At 60.2% G+C, this 13696-nt stretch overlaps 2 protein-coding genes across 7 annotated transcripts in view; one reads left to right on the plus strand and one right to left on the minus strand.

Annotated features, from left to right (window-relative positions):
- RECQL5 (RecQ like helicase 5) overlaps positions 1 to 13696 on the plus strand; it is a 33012-nt gene that overhangs the window by 17940 nt on the left and 1376 nt on the right. For all 3 annotated transcript variants that reach the window (XM_031469085.2, XM_031469086.2, XM_010998401.3), the window contains exons 9-17: positions 10533 to 10751; positions 10990 to 11089; positions 11225 to 11261; positions 11391 to 11449; positions 11536 to 11609; positions 11942 to 12035; positions 12289 to 12423; positions 12731 to 13272; positions 13431 to 13521. In XM_031469085.2, the coding sequence (XP_031324945.1) occupies positions 10533 to 10751; positions 10990 to 11089; positions 11225 to 11261; positions 11391 to 11449; positions 11536 to 11609; positions 11942 to 12035; positions 12289 to 12423; positions 12731 to 13272; positions 13431 to 13521 (1351 nt within the window). The remainder of the gene's footprint in view (positions 1 to 10532; positions 10752 to 10989; positions 11090 to 11224; positions 11262 to 11390; positions 11450 to 11535; positions 11610 to 11941; positions 12036 to 12288; positions 12424 to 12730; positions 13273 to 13430; positions 13522 to 13696) is intronic.
- On the minus strand, positions 1394 to 8880 carry SMIM5 (small integral membrane protein 5). Of its 4 annotated transcripts, none has more exons than XM_064495522.1 (4): positions 8242 to 8880; positions 5135 to 5390; positions 2475 to 2630; positions 1394 to 1995 (listed from the first exon to the last, which is right to left on the minus strand). In XM_064495522.1, exons 3-4 carry the CDS (start codon positions 2599 to 2601, stop codon positions 1886 to 1888), a joined length of 237 nt encoding a protein of 78 aa, XP_064351592.1. In that variant the 5' UTR covers positions 2602 to 2630; positions 5135 to 5390; positions 8242 to 8880; the 3' UTR covers positions 1394 to 1885. The 4 variants fall into 4 exon arrangements, with proteins under 4 accessions (XP_064351592.1, XP_064351591.1, XP_031324951.1 ...); XM_064495521.1 differs by having other exon boundaries at positions 2475 to 2635; positions 8242 to 8877; XM_031469091.2 differs by lacking the exon at positions 5135 to 5390 and having other exon boundaries at positions 8242 to 8877.

Genomic DNA, 13696 nt, shown 5'->3' on the forward strand with positions numbered 1-13696 from the left:
GTAAATAAATCTAAAAAAAATAATAAAGGGGGGTAATAATGGTACCTATGGCAGTGAGGTTGTTGTGATGATTTAATGAATTTGTCTGCATCAAAACGTGTAAGTCAGTGCCAGAGTAAGTCCTCAGGGACCTTTAACTAGCTTTACCATCGCCTTGTTGTCATCATCATCATTATGCTGAATCCCATTCTTTGGTGGTGGTCAGGTAGAATGGGTAGAACGTATAGACAGATTCTTGAATTTCTTTTGTTTTGTATGGAGGCATTTCCCCTCTGGGTCTTAAACCCAAACCAAACCTGTCAGACAAGACCCTGGATGCCAGGAAGTGAAACCAGCCAGAGAGAGCGCTTCTCCTGCCTGTCGGAGATGGCCGGGAGGCAGGGGCTGGCATCCCTTCCCGAAGACGCGCTGTTTTCTGAGTAGACGGGGCTTTGCCCCCAGGCAGCCAGAACAAAGGCCATGCAGGCCTAGACAGCAGAGGTGTGCAAAACACAGCTGGCTTTGTGGCTCTGGGGGACCGGTACAGTGGGGGGGGACTGGTACGGTGGGGAGGTACCGCGCCAGCCTCTGCCTTCCCCACCCTCATCCCTGGGTTGTAGCTCTACCTGGCGAGTTCTCTGGAAGAGGAAGCAAACTGAAGGGATGGAGGCAGGGCAGTGTTGCACATCAGTGGGCTCGGTCCTTAAAATGCATCCATGTTGCTCTGGATCGGCCTTCTGTTTACAGAGGCGGGTAATGACAGCAGGTCTGCGGAGCTCTTAGGATATGCCCAGCACTGAGTCCAGTGCACGACGTAGGTCATCTCGGTTTATCCTCGCAAGCTTACCCCCGGAGGTGGGTACCAGGATTAGCCCCATTTCACAGGAGAGGAAACATGGCATGGGGAGGTCAAGTCACTACCCTGCGTTCACATAGCTGGTGAGAAGCAGGGTGAGGAGTCGAACCCAGACAGCTCAGCACACACTGGGGAAAGGGCAGAGGGGCCGGGGTACAGGTTATGGATAGTAGTGGGGCCTAACCTCTCTGACTGGAAGTTTGGGAAGACCCAGTGGCCTGAGCCTGCTAGGATGGGGTGTGCTGGCCAGTTAATGGCAGTGGTGACTGCTGAGTGGCATTCCTGAGCCCAGCACCTGCCTGGGGCAGATGCAGCCTCCGTCATGGCAGAGTGGGTGGCTGGAGGCAGAGCTTGTCGGCAGCTAGTGCTTGGCAGGAATTTCCCTTCACCCCTCCCCTGGTTCCGTGGCATTCCTGCCTGCCTGTTTTCTCAGCTTTCGTGGGCACAGGGAGAGCAGAGGCCTGGAAGGGACAGTCCCTGGCCATGCCTCCGGAATTCTGGCACGTCGCCCTCCCGATGCTGAGCCCAGCCCAGGGAGTCTGACACCACAGAAACACATAACCAAAAAGCTTTTATTGGGAAAGAAATGGGCAAATCCTGGAACAGAACACGGACATGTCCCCACTGTGGGGGAAGCTGGGGATCCAGGAGCTCTTGCACGAAGTCCTTCTGGTGGGCCTGCTCCTCTTTGGTGTGGGAGCCCCAAGGCCAGCTCCCCACATGTGCGGGCTGTTCTCCACCCAGGAATGGGGACCCTGCTGCTGTGTTTTGTTAGAAAGTACAGGAAGGCAAAGAATCCTCAGTGGTTTCCTCAGTCTCTGAAATAGTCGACTCCTCCTCGGCACCCAGTGTTCACCGGCAGATGAGGGTTTTGTGGCCGGAACGGTCCTGCTTTCCTTGATGAGGCTCCAGGTATCAGTCAGTGTCCGGGTTCCTGGGCCAGGCCAGAGCTGGGGCCTTGGATCTTTGTCTTGAGGGGTGAGGGCTGTAGGGCCAGGCTGACACCCTGGGTCGTGGCTTTGGCGGTCTCCTCGGTTGTCGCCCGGTCCCTCACCGTGGGGTCATGGGGCCCACCTGGACCTTCCTGCCTCTCCGTGCAGGGCAGCAGCACTGAGCGCAGCAGTAGCTGCCGGCTATCAGCAGCAAGAGCACAACGGTGGCTGGAAAGTTGGGAGAGAGCAGAGCACAGGAAGCACAGAGGTGGGGGAGAAAAAGCGAATGCCCACCCTGCTCCCGAAGAAGCCCCTCTTGGGGTGTGGAGGACCTTTGCCCAAAGGTCTGGCTTAGTGGTCAGAAATACCCGAGGGTCTGAGAGGTGCTGACTGTCCCCATGCCGGCCCCCAGGCCCTGACTCCCTGTCCTGCCTCCTCCGCTGCCCAGAGCTCTGCTCCCTTCATCCCCGGGTGGGGGAGCCGGGGGCGCCTCTGGGCCCTGGTTCCCAGCACCACCCCATCCCTAGAGCAGCATGTCAGAGGATTAGGGGCAACCCCATGGCTTCCCCCAAGGACGTCTGCTTCTCCTCCTCTGCTCCAGGGGACCACCCAGCCACCTCCCCCAGCCCTCTGGCTAGCACCGTGGTCTCTGCTGGATGCCAGGAAGAGCCATGGGCGCTGAGGAGACCCTGGGAGCCCCAGCTTACCTGTGAAAATGACAATGACCGAGAAGGCCACAATCTCCACGGGCTCGGCCTGGGGCAGCCTCTGCAGCCTGAGCAGCAGCCTCTCCCCGATGGCATGCATCTCCTGTACGAAGTTGGCAGCGGCCATGCTGCGCCAGGCTCCCGCTGGGGTTCCTCCTGAGCTGTGCGAGCAGAGAGAGGACTGAGTCCCCACAGAGCTGGCCCCAGAGAATCCGCCCTCTCATGCACCCCAGCCCGCAGAACAAGTTTGTCAGGTCTCACCCATCACACTCCTGGTGGCTCATGAGGGAGGAAGGAAGCTGGTGCCCCCCCCCCCCCCCCCGCTCGGTGGTGGCCCTCAGCCCCAACCTGGCTGGCGCTGCCCAGGGCGAGAGACGCCTGAGGCCCCGCCACAGGGCTGCTCAGAAGAGCTGGGCACAGGAGGAATCTGTTGGTCAGCTAAGTTTGGCCACGGTTTCTGACCTCACTGATCCTTCCTTTGTCTTAGACACCACTCCTAGGTGTTGCCAGGGTGTCTCGAACAGGCATGGCTCCTCTGGTGGCCCTGGGTCATTCAGGACTTTGGGTGCCTCCCCAGGTTCCCAGGCAAGGAGATGGGGCTCCAGGATCCCAGCCTGGTGTCCTTGCTTTTCCTCACATGTGGGGACAGGAAGGTCAGGTGCTCCTGAGAGCAACCTCATGGGGGCACCTGGCCGGGGGCACCTGGCCAGGGTCAGCTGTAGGTGAGAGCTGACTGGGGAGGCATCTTAGGTCCCCAACCTCTCCCACCAGCTCAGTTGCTTTACTTATACGGTGTCCTCCTGTGAGAAGGTGGAGATGACACTGTGTGTTTCTTCAGTTTTTGCTGAGGGGCCCTGTGTCAGGACGGGGTCAGGTGTCTCAGGGCGGGTTTAGCTTGGTCCCCACTCCTACCCCTTGCTGGCTCAGACCTGCCCCTCTGGCCTGTCCAAGAGAGTCCCCTCCACCCCACCAACTCCATCCCAGTGGCAACTCAGCTTGCCAGGCCCCACGACCAGGAGCCTCCTTCTGTCATGCCCGAGGGGCCGAAGGTGAAGGTCCGGCTGAGGCAGTGAGTTGGAACATGTTATTCAGACTTCCTTTCTCCTCCTGCCTCCCTGGTGAGCACGAGGGAGCCGGTGCCTCTTCAGAGAGGGACCAGGGACGGCCTCATGCCAACCCCTCCTGAACCTGTTCACCGAGGCAGCTCTAATCCAAGGGCGCGTCACAGGCGGCCAGAGGCCTGTGCCGGACCTTAGGCTCTAATTACTGCTGCCTCTTCCCTGGTCTCAGCCAGGCAGGTTCTCCCCGAGATGGCTGTGGTCTGTGGAGCTGGTCACCATGGTGCTGCCGCCACGGCGTAGCTGCCTTAGAACTGCCTTGAAGGTCATTTGCGGAGTCTTCTACCCCACACTTGGCTCCCTGCCCTCCCTCTTGTGTGCGGCCTTTGCTTGAGGTGGGGAGCCCCACCCCATCCCTTCTCAGGTAGCTCTGATCTCTAGAAGGTGGGACTGCCTAGTGACCTCATAAGTCCCACCCGTGTCACTAAGGACGCTTCCGCCCCCTCCTGCCTCCCAGTCCTCTGGGACCCCTGGCAGCTGGCGTGTGAGCCTCCCGCATCTCCTTCTCCATGAGACAACTGCTCTCGCTTGGCCAGCTGTCCCCCACAGGACAGCGTTTGAATCATCCTGGATTTGAATGCTGCTTGCCTCCTCCTGCATTTGAGACATGGACGAGCCCCTTCGTCTCTCTGAGTCTGTTTCTTCTCCTCATTTTATGTGAAGATGAGATGCCTGTCTTTCAAGGCAGTTGGGAGGGCCGAGCACCTGGCAGCGGAGAGCAGCAGTGGGCACAGGGCCTGGCTCCGGGAGTGCCCAACACATGTGGCTCCCTCCAGGTGGGGTCTGGCCAGCACGGGAGAGTTGAGGTGGCCTTTGGGGACAGTCGCGTCCCATGTACACTGTCAGTGCCATCCCCCAAACACCTTTGGGGAGTTGTGTCTGCATCCTTCGTTCCCAGGCTATGTGTGGTGTGTGAGGTGAAGGAAGGTGCGGGGTGAAAGCTGGAGATGAGGAGCTGTGATTTTAGGTGGTGTTTAAGGGGTCATAGGCAGATGAGGGCTCCTTGGAATATTAGATGGTTTCCTGTCAAAGGGGGAGTTAGAGCTTCCTGGCTTCTCTCACATCCCACCCTTGGGTTATGGTCTTCCTGCAAAGGAGATCAGGATTCCAGTTTTCAAATGTACTAGGAGGCACAGGATTCTAGAACACCACAGGTCATCCACTCCTGCCTCCTTTCTTTTGCTTATGGGGAAACTGAGACCCGAGAGAGGAAGGGACTTCTCTGAGGTCACACTGCAGGACAGGAGCCTGGCCAGTGCTGCCCTTGCTGTTAGCTGGGCAAGAGAAGTCAGCCCAGGAGCAGCCCGCCGAGGGCCCCGCCTGTGTGGTGGGCTCAGCACAGGGACCAGGGCTTTGTGTGATCAGCCCTACCCCACACTCCTAAGTCTGGAACACAGCTTTCATCACTCACCAGACCACACCTGCTCTTCAAGAACCACCTGTGACTTGTCACCAAAGGAACAGTCTTGTGTGTGTCTTGGGTTCATGAACTACTTCTCCAGCACAGGACCCCTCTCCACTAGTCACACCAAACAGACTTACCCCTCCGCCGACCAGGAGAGCAGGCTCATACAGGGGAGTGGACCCCTCCTCGTTCTGGGGCCTCCGGGCATCCCACTTCCCGGGTTTCCAGCAGGACCAGAGCCCTCCTGCTGCTCTCATTCATGGAGTGGGGGCCAGTGGGCTGACCCAAGCCCTGGGCTGCTTTTGCCCTTCCTTCTTCGGCTACACTTGGTTTGGTTTTTCAACCTGGTTGGCCCGGTGCCTGTGTTGCCTAACGTAGCCATCAGAGACACTCCTTGAAAGAGGAAGCAGTGGAGGGCGGGTGGGCAGAGGGCTTTTACACTTATGTCCATCACTCCCAAAGGCCCAGGAGGGGTTGCAGAGGGGGCGCCTCCACTTGTGAGTGAGAGGTGGCGTGGATGCAGGTCAGTCCGAGGGGCGTGATTTCTGGAGCAGGGAGGAGGAAGGTGGGGCCGAGGCTGAACCGCTGTGCAGGGGAGGTGGGGCTTGTTGATCAGAAGCTTTGCCTCTGAAGTCAGCCATTCTCCAGGGGTTATGAAATCAGAAAGCTGCAGACTCAGGCCTGGGGGACCCGGGCCTCACTGTGGGAAGTGTGTCGGTCCATGAACATGGACGCCATGGGCCTCTGGGGACCTGAATTGGCCAGCTGTGCCCAGCCCTGGGGACTGACCCAGGGCTGCTCACTGGATCCTCTCTGCACCAGGAACAGGAGTGGGGCTGCTGGACATGGCTGTTCGCCCTCAAAGATTGAAGCCGCCTTTGCTTTTCCGTTGCTGTTTTGTCATCGCCAGCTTGGCCTTGAGGAGAGCCTTTGTGGGGACTGTGGTGGGGCTGGAGGGGAGGGCGGAGGCACATTCCAGCAGGTCCCAGGAGGGCTTCCCAGCGGGCTATTTAAAGCGAGGCCAAGGGGTGCTTGATGCCTGGTGCCCGATATAACCGGCAGTCGTCAGGTGACCGTGTGGCCTGTGCCCCAGCTGTTGCTCTGTAGGGAGCCCTAAGTGTTCCCAGCTGTGGCCTGGGGAGCATGGGTGCTCTGGGGCCAGCTGCCTCTTGTCCCCTTTACCTTCCCAGGTTTGGAGGGAGGAGGGCAGGGAAGCCTAGTGGGGGTACTGATAATTCTCTATATGTTTCCAGTCTATCTCAGGTCCACCACATTCCTCTCAAACTGTACTTCCTACCTGCGAACCAGGGAAACCAGAGTCCTCCCAACCCCATGCTCAGTAGTGCCTGGGTTAGAAGCAGCCAGAGCAACTGGTGGCTTCTCCTGGCCCGGCTGCCTGCATGGCCCTTCCCGGAGACTTTGGAGGGTGCTCCTCCGCTGGAGTGGCAGCCAGCGGAGGGGGAACATGAGCCGGGCCGAGGGGAAGGCTGGCAGAGCTGGAGGGACTAGAAAACATGCCTTTGCGTGGCATCTCCTGGCACAGAGAACCTTGAGACAGAGCAGGCAGGCATCCGCAGGCTGGACAGCTGCCACTCTGAAGCGTCCCTGTTTCCTCCTTGCAAAGCTGATACTCCAACTGCAGCTGCCTATGGAAGGATGTGTTGTGACTGATAAGAAGCTGTTGATGGCTGAGGGCCCAAGGGCTTCTTGCCCTGCCCCTATCTTGGTGGGTTTTAGCCACCCCAGCCCTCAGGGCAATGTCTTGTTTGAGAAACAAAGAGAATGAGGCATAACTCAAAGTAGTGGGAGATTTGCGGGGTCCGGAGGCCTGACCAGCAAGGCAGAGACGCTCGCTGTGCACTGTGCCGAGCCTTCAGCTGCCCCTTCCTGCCTCGGCCCCCACTTGCAGTGGGAGGTAGACACTTGAACGCTCAGCGGTCCCGCTCCCGCAGCCTCGTAGCTTTCCAGGACAGGAGGAGGCACGTCCTGCTGCTGCTGATTATTCGTGCAGCCCCAGAAGCTGGGCATTACCCTTCTGTCCCCACATGGGCTGTTTGGGGGACCCCGTCCACCTGTGTTCTGTGAGTGCAGGGACTCTGATCCCTGCCTGCCTGCCTGCCTGGGCCATCTTACAGATAAGGGTAGCCATCAGGCCTGACCTCCAACACAGCCCGGCATCTGTCCCCTCTCTGTGCCATCACTGCCCATGGCCACAGGACCTTTAGTCTCCCCAGCCACCAACCCAGGCCAAATCCCACAACTTCTGCTGAACCAAGAGCCAAGAACCAAGAGCCAAGCTTCGGCGGATCCTTGGTTTCTACTTTAACCTGGGGGGGTTTTGTTTCTAAGTAGCTACTAGCTTATTTGCTTTGGGGAAAACATCGGGGGGCCGGGGAGGGAGACTTTGACCCTGGCGTGAGGACAGGGAGGCAGGAGGAGTAGGCACCAGCGTTGGTTCCTGGGACCCTGCCCCAGAGGGCCGATCTCATTGCTGCCCGAGGAACCATCTTGGGGTCAGCAGTCCGGTGGTGAGGCAGAGGGCAAGTACTGGGGTGGGGCAGTCCCTCCCCCAGCCTCAGTTCCACTGCTGTTGCCTTCTCCCCGACTCTGGGTTTAGAGTCAGGCCCTCATACTTCTGGTGCAGCATTCAGAGAGATTTGGGGGCTCTCAGGGATCCAAATGGGCCCAGGGAGGAGCACCTGGGCCTAGCCCTGAGCGGAGAACACCTGGCAGTGAATGGGCCCAAGGCCCCCACCGGAGGTAGCAGTCACTGCTCTTGTCCAGGACATAGGTAGGCAGAGCTGCCGCGGGTTCTGCCACATCCTAGGGGGTGTGAACTGGTCGGGCAGACCCTGCCCTGAGCCTCCTCGACTGGGAGAAAGCAGGGACTCGATCAGGGAGAAAGGGAGGCTCAGTGGGCAGGCGACAGCTCTCCCAGGCCAGGCCAGCCAAATCCCTTGTTTAAGCCCCCTGAATAGAAAAAGCTTAAACTGACTTGCAGAGTAAGCAGGCACTCTGAGCCCCTCTGCCATGCCTGCTCAGCAAGCAGGGAGGAACCACCCTGAGCAGAGGGCTGTAGCCTCAGCCTGCGGCCATGCTGGGTCCCAGCAAAAGAAGAGGGAGCCTGGGTTTGAAAAGGAGGCTGTCCAGAGACCGACCAAGTGTGGCCCCCTGGACCCTCCTCTCTGTTCACAGTAGACTGTGGCCCTCTGCCCCCTCCTCACCTGTGGCCCGCACCACTCACCTGGGAGCTCAGGTGCTCGGAGCCCGGCAGCCTCTGAGCGCTTCTCCTCCGCGCCTCTCCACCGCTCACACCGCTTCCTTCCTTTGCTGACGCCTCTTTCCTGACCCACGGCCGCTCCCTGGGTGCCTCTGCCCAGCTCAGCGGAGCTCCTGGCTGCTGACAGCCAGCTGCTGTTACGGCCTGGGTTTTTTTGTTGTTGGTCGTCCGGGAGATTCAAGTGTCAAATTACAAGGGGCGGCCACTGAAGTGGGGAGCCAGTGCCACCACTGCCCAGCGCAGGCAGGCGAGGGAATCCCTGCTGGGAACTGGTCCTGTGGCTTCAGCTCCCTGCCCTGGGAGGTCTGCACGTTCCTCCTCTTCCTCTCCTCCCTCCTGGCGGGTGTGTGCTAACCCGCCCGCCCGTGGGCTGGGCCTGGGCTGTGAGCTGATGAAAGAGGAGGTCGGCTCTCATGTTCCCTGGCAAAGATGACCCCTGGGAGGTTCCACCTGAGCACGGAGTCAGGAGGGAGGGGGCCCACAGCTCTTCCAGCTCTCTGCCCTCTGCCTGGCCCTCAGGAGGGCCTTTGGGCTCAAGTCCCTTGACCACCCCAACCTGTCCCTCAGGCGACTCCCTGGCAGGTCCCTCCCTCTGCTTCTCCTAGGAAAGAAAGTAAATAGTGGGGAAGCTGCTGGACCACCCAAGCAGTCAGCCCTCTGGGGAGGCATCTTGGGGAAGAACTTGGGAGTCCCGAGTGACTTGGGAGTGGCCTGGGCTTAGCCTGCTAGGGGAGGTGCCTCATGTTCCTTGGCTCAGGAGGAGAGGACACTGCTGATCTTCTTGCCAGAGTGTCTGCTGGGGCTGTCTCCACACTCCTGGCCCAACTGTTGGGGACGGGCTCCAGAGCCCAGTGGCTGGCGGGGCTGTTTGACATTTGGCTGGTCGTGCCACCCCAGCAAACCAGGCTGTGCCCGGAGCAGGACAGGAGGCGACCCCAGCCCGCAGCTGTCAATGGAGCCCTTTGAGTGTGAGCACAAAACCCTAGTGAGTCAGGGCTTGGGGGAGGGTGGGGGGAAGGAAGCCAACCTTGTGGCCACACCACTTGGATGCCAGAGGCTGGACAGGCGGCTACTGTGCCGTTGCACAGACTTGGGCAATGGAATGAGTTACACATCAATTTTAGGTGTGGCAGGAATAGCGCCCTCTGGTGGCCACTGGCCTCCTCCAACTGTTCTCCACTCAGCTGAACAAGGCAGCCAGCCCGCACTCCCTGTGGGCTCTGTCACCATCGGTTCTGGTTCCTGGAGCCTGTCCCTCGGGGTCTCAGCTCCTCAAAGTGTTTCCTGCAGCCCTGGGCAGTGCTCACATTGAGAGGTCTGTCTGGTTAGAGCAGTGACACCAGCTCTTGTCTTTGGGATGTGGTGCCTTTACAGCCCTGCCTCTGCTCCAGCATCTCCCTTGGGCTCTCCCACCCCAGGACACATTTCTGTTGCAGGAATGACTATTTGTAATGGCCGATAGAGATGTGGGCCCCCACCCTGGCCTCTGCGAATGCCTCTGAGCCTTGGGGGGGTGGGTGATCGCAGGAGGGACAGCTGCAGGCTGGCAACCCAAGGGGGCTGTGGCCGGGTCTCCTTGCTGCCCCCACCAGTGCCTAGCATACAGTGCCAGCCCTGAGCTGCCTGGTTCCTGCTCTCACGCAGGCCCTGGGACCTGGGCTGTGTACACTGGGCTGGGCAGAGGCTTGTTGGGGACAACAAGGAGGAGGTCACCAAGAGACAGAAGCAGAGCCACGTTCCTCCCCTCCCAACCCCTCAGAAAAGAGCGAAGATTAATAACATCCCTTTTTCTGTGCCAGACTCTGCAAAGCGCTTCAGAGCCTCATCTCAGCCCTCACGCAGCCTTGTACCGTGCTGTAGGCGGGCTCCATAGGCTTCAGGAGGTCAGATAGCTTTCCCCAAAGACACAGCCTCAGCAGCAGTCAGGGTCTGCACCCAGATCCGTGCTCTTCACCCCGCTGCCAGAGGACAGAGAGGGAGCTGGGCCCAGAGGAGTACCCCATGGAGAAGCAGGACAGAATGGGGTTCGTGCCCTGGCTCCTCTGGACACGTGTTACATGACTGAGAAATCTCTTTCACCTCACTGTCCTCACCTGTAAAATGGGCACCCCAGTGATGCCTGGTGAGGCTCGCGAGAGATGCCTGCCACGGGGCCGGCCCCGCAGCAGTGCTCAGCCTGTGTTTAGGGACCGGGCGACTGGACGCTGGCCTGCCTGGGCCCCTCACCCTCACCTGTGCTGTGCTGCCTGCTGCAGGTGCCGCCACGCTGCCATTGCCAAGTACTTCGGGGATGCGCCCCCCGCCTGCACCAAAGGATGTGACTACTGCCAGAACCCTGCGGCGGTGCGGAAGCAGCTGGACGCTTTGGAGCAAAAAAGCAGCTGGAGCAAGACCTGCATCGGGCCCTCCCAGGGGAATGGCTTTGACCCTGAGCTGTATGAGGGAGGCCGCAGGGGTTACGGGGGCTTTAGCAGGTGAGGGGCCATGAAGCCAGGGGCCCCCAACCCACTGAAAATAGTCTGGCCTTCTCTCCTTGGTGCCAAGGCCAGACCAGAGGTGACACAATGCCATAGTTCACCCCCCAACTCCACGGGCCACACTGGGGCTAGGACTTTAATGTTGCCCTGAGCTGCCGGGGCCTTAGAGATATCACTGTGCAACGGGAAGGCAAAGCCGAGACCCAGGACTGCTCACACCCAGCCTGTCCACTAGGTACGATGAAGGTTCTGGAGGCAGTGGGGACGAGGGCAGAGATGAGGCCCACAAGCGGGAATGGAATCTCTTCTATCAGAAGCAGATGAGCCTGCGCAAGGTGAAGGGGGCAGGGGCTCAGGGGGTCCCAGGTGGCCCCCCTCTTACCCCCTCTTAGCCCTGTCCCTGGTGCTGGACTGGGAGCTGTCTATCCAAGGGGCAGGATCCCTGACCAGCCCTTCATGTCATCTTCCAGGGCAAAGACCCCAAGGTAGAAGAATTTGTACCCCCAGGTCAGTAAGAAATGTCCCCAGGAGCCTGTGGGCTGTCCCCAGGGTGTGGAAGGAGGATGCCTTATTGGGGGGCAGGGGTTGGGGGGCGCCAGAGAACAGAAAGTGAAGTGGACGGACCTCTCCCCCCAGATGAGGACTGTCCCCTGAAAGAGGCGTCTAGCAGGAGGATCCCCAGGCTCACCGTGAAGGTAAGAGATGGGCATCTCCTCACACCTGCCCCCCTCACACCTCCGCCAACGTGAGACTCATGTGACCAGTTCCCTCCCCTGTGCAGGCCCGTGAGCACTGCCTGGGGCTTCTGGAGGAGGCTCTGAGCAGCAACTGCCAGGCCATAGGTTCCACTGATGGGTGAGTGTCATAGGGGCTGAGGAGGGCTCCCCAAGCTCCTGTTCCTTTAGAGACCACAGGAACCCCAGCTCCCTGGCTTATCTGGGTGCCCCTCCCCAAACTGTGACCCATCCTGCTCCCAGGGGGTGCGGGAGGCTTGGCTACAACTGAGGGGCTACCAGGAGCTGCCGAGGGACAGTAAGCCGCAGAGCGCCCAGACAGTCCAGGGTGGGATCCCTGTACACAAGGCCATTCCCACCAGACCCTGAAGCCACCCCGAGGGTCCCCAAGGAGAATCTGACAGGGAGGGGCCTCAGGCCCACCTGATGCCTTGATCTCATTCCTACCCTCAGACTTGACTTCCAGGCTAAGGCTGTGGAGCTGGAACACGAGATATTTCAAAATGCCAAGGTGGCCAACCTGTACAAGGCCAGCGTGCTGAAGAAGGTGGGCCCTGGGCAGGGGTGGGTGGGACATGCTCCAGGTGGGAGAGGCAGCCCCCCCAACTCATGGGGCCACTTATGTTGGGGGAGCCCAACTTCCCACCTTTGCCTGCTGGAAGTATTTCTAGCCGACCTCATGAGGACTAGAACTTGTCCCGTGTCCAGTTGCCTGTAGCCATGGGCCACAGAGCCCACTTGTGGAAAGCCTGGGCTAGGGGCTAGCAGATGCCACAGCGTTCCCTCCCGTCTCTGCCCAGGTGGCTGAGATCCACAGAGCCTCCAAGGCTGGGCAGCTCTACGTCGTGGGAGGTGGTACCAACAGCCATAGCGCCCAGGCTGAGCCCCCAGAGCCCACCGAGTACGACATCCGGCCGGCCTCCCAGGTGTACTCGGTAAGTAGCGTCCCGGTGTCCACCGCAAGCCTGGGTCCGGGAGAGGCCGCAGCCCCTTGCTGCCTTCCGGCATCACAGCCCCAGCCTTGAGTGCTCTGGGGCGGGCAGGCCCTCGAGCATCACTGCTCTGCTGGCTGTACCTCTGCAGCGCCCACAGCTCTTTTCTCATCAGCCTGACCCCCAAGTGTTGTCCTGCCCAGCTTCTCCCTCCCCCACTCCTGAGAGCCCCACCGGCATGGCCACACCCGGACCCACCAGCAAGTGCCCTTGAAGGGCCTGTGGTCAGAAGCCTCTCTCCTCTTCACAGCTCAAACACAAGCGGGTGGGAGCCGGTTTCCCCAAAGGCTCCTGCCCATTCCAGACGGCCACTGAGCTGATGGAGAAGACGCAGGCCAAGGAGCAAGACCCCCAGCCTGCGCAGGGAGGCAAGCAGGAGCCACCCAGCCGACCCTGTGGCCTCCAGGATGAGGACCGCAGTGAGCCCCTTCCTGGGCCCAGAGGAGAGGTCCCCGGGAGCAGTGCTCATTGTGGGGGGCCCTACCCTGAAAAGAAGGCGAAAGGCCCTTCTCAGGGCAGTCCCTCTGCCAAGGCCCGCGTCACCAAGAAGCAGCAGCTCCTGGCTGCAGCGGCCCTCAAGGACTCTCAGAACATCGCCCGCTTCTTCTGCCAAAGGGCTGAGGGCCAACCTCCAGTCACTTCAGCCCCAGGGGCAGAAGGTGCCAGCCCCTCCTGTGGGGAGGTGCGGGGACCCCTAACGGCCCCAGAGGAGTGCACAGGGGAGGAGGATGGAGCCATGGGACATTTGGCTGCCCACCCCCAGACGAAGGAGTGCACCAGGGAGGAGCCAAGGTAAGGGCATGGGCAGTCCTGGAATCCTCTGGAACCACCTTTGCTAACTGGGCCTCTTAAGCTCAGGGCCTCTTCCTGTGATGGCCTTTGTTGGGCGGCCTGGGCTGAGGGCACAGCTGGTACCTGGAGCTCTGATGCCTGCTTTCCTCTCCGGCCAGTGTCTGCCCACTCAGAGACCAGAGGCCCCCTGAAGGCCAGCCCACCCCAACAAAGGAGACCCAGAGAGGCAAGCGGCTCAGACCCCAGCAGGTACAAGAGGGACGAGGCCATGGGGGAAGAAGATTCCTGCCTACAGGCTGCATCTGCTCCGCTCTGGGTTAGGGGTTTGGGAAAATCATCTTTTCTTCCCACATCCCAGGGGCAGATGGGCTGGGCCAGAGGGAGCCAGTGGGTGCTGAGGCTTAGTCTTCCAGGAGGGGGTGCC

The sequence above is a fragment of the Camelus dromedarius genome, chromosome 16, assembly GCF_036321535.1.
Source record: "Camelus dromedarius isolate mCamDro1 chromosome 16, mCamDro1.pat, whole genome shotgun sequence".
Classification (NCBI taxonomy): Eukaryota; Metazoa; Chordata; class Mammalia; order Artiodactyla; family Camelidae; genus Camelus; species Camelus dromedarius.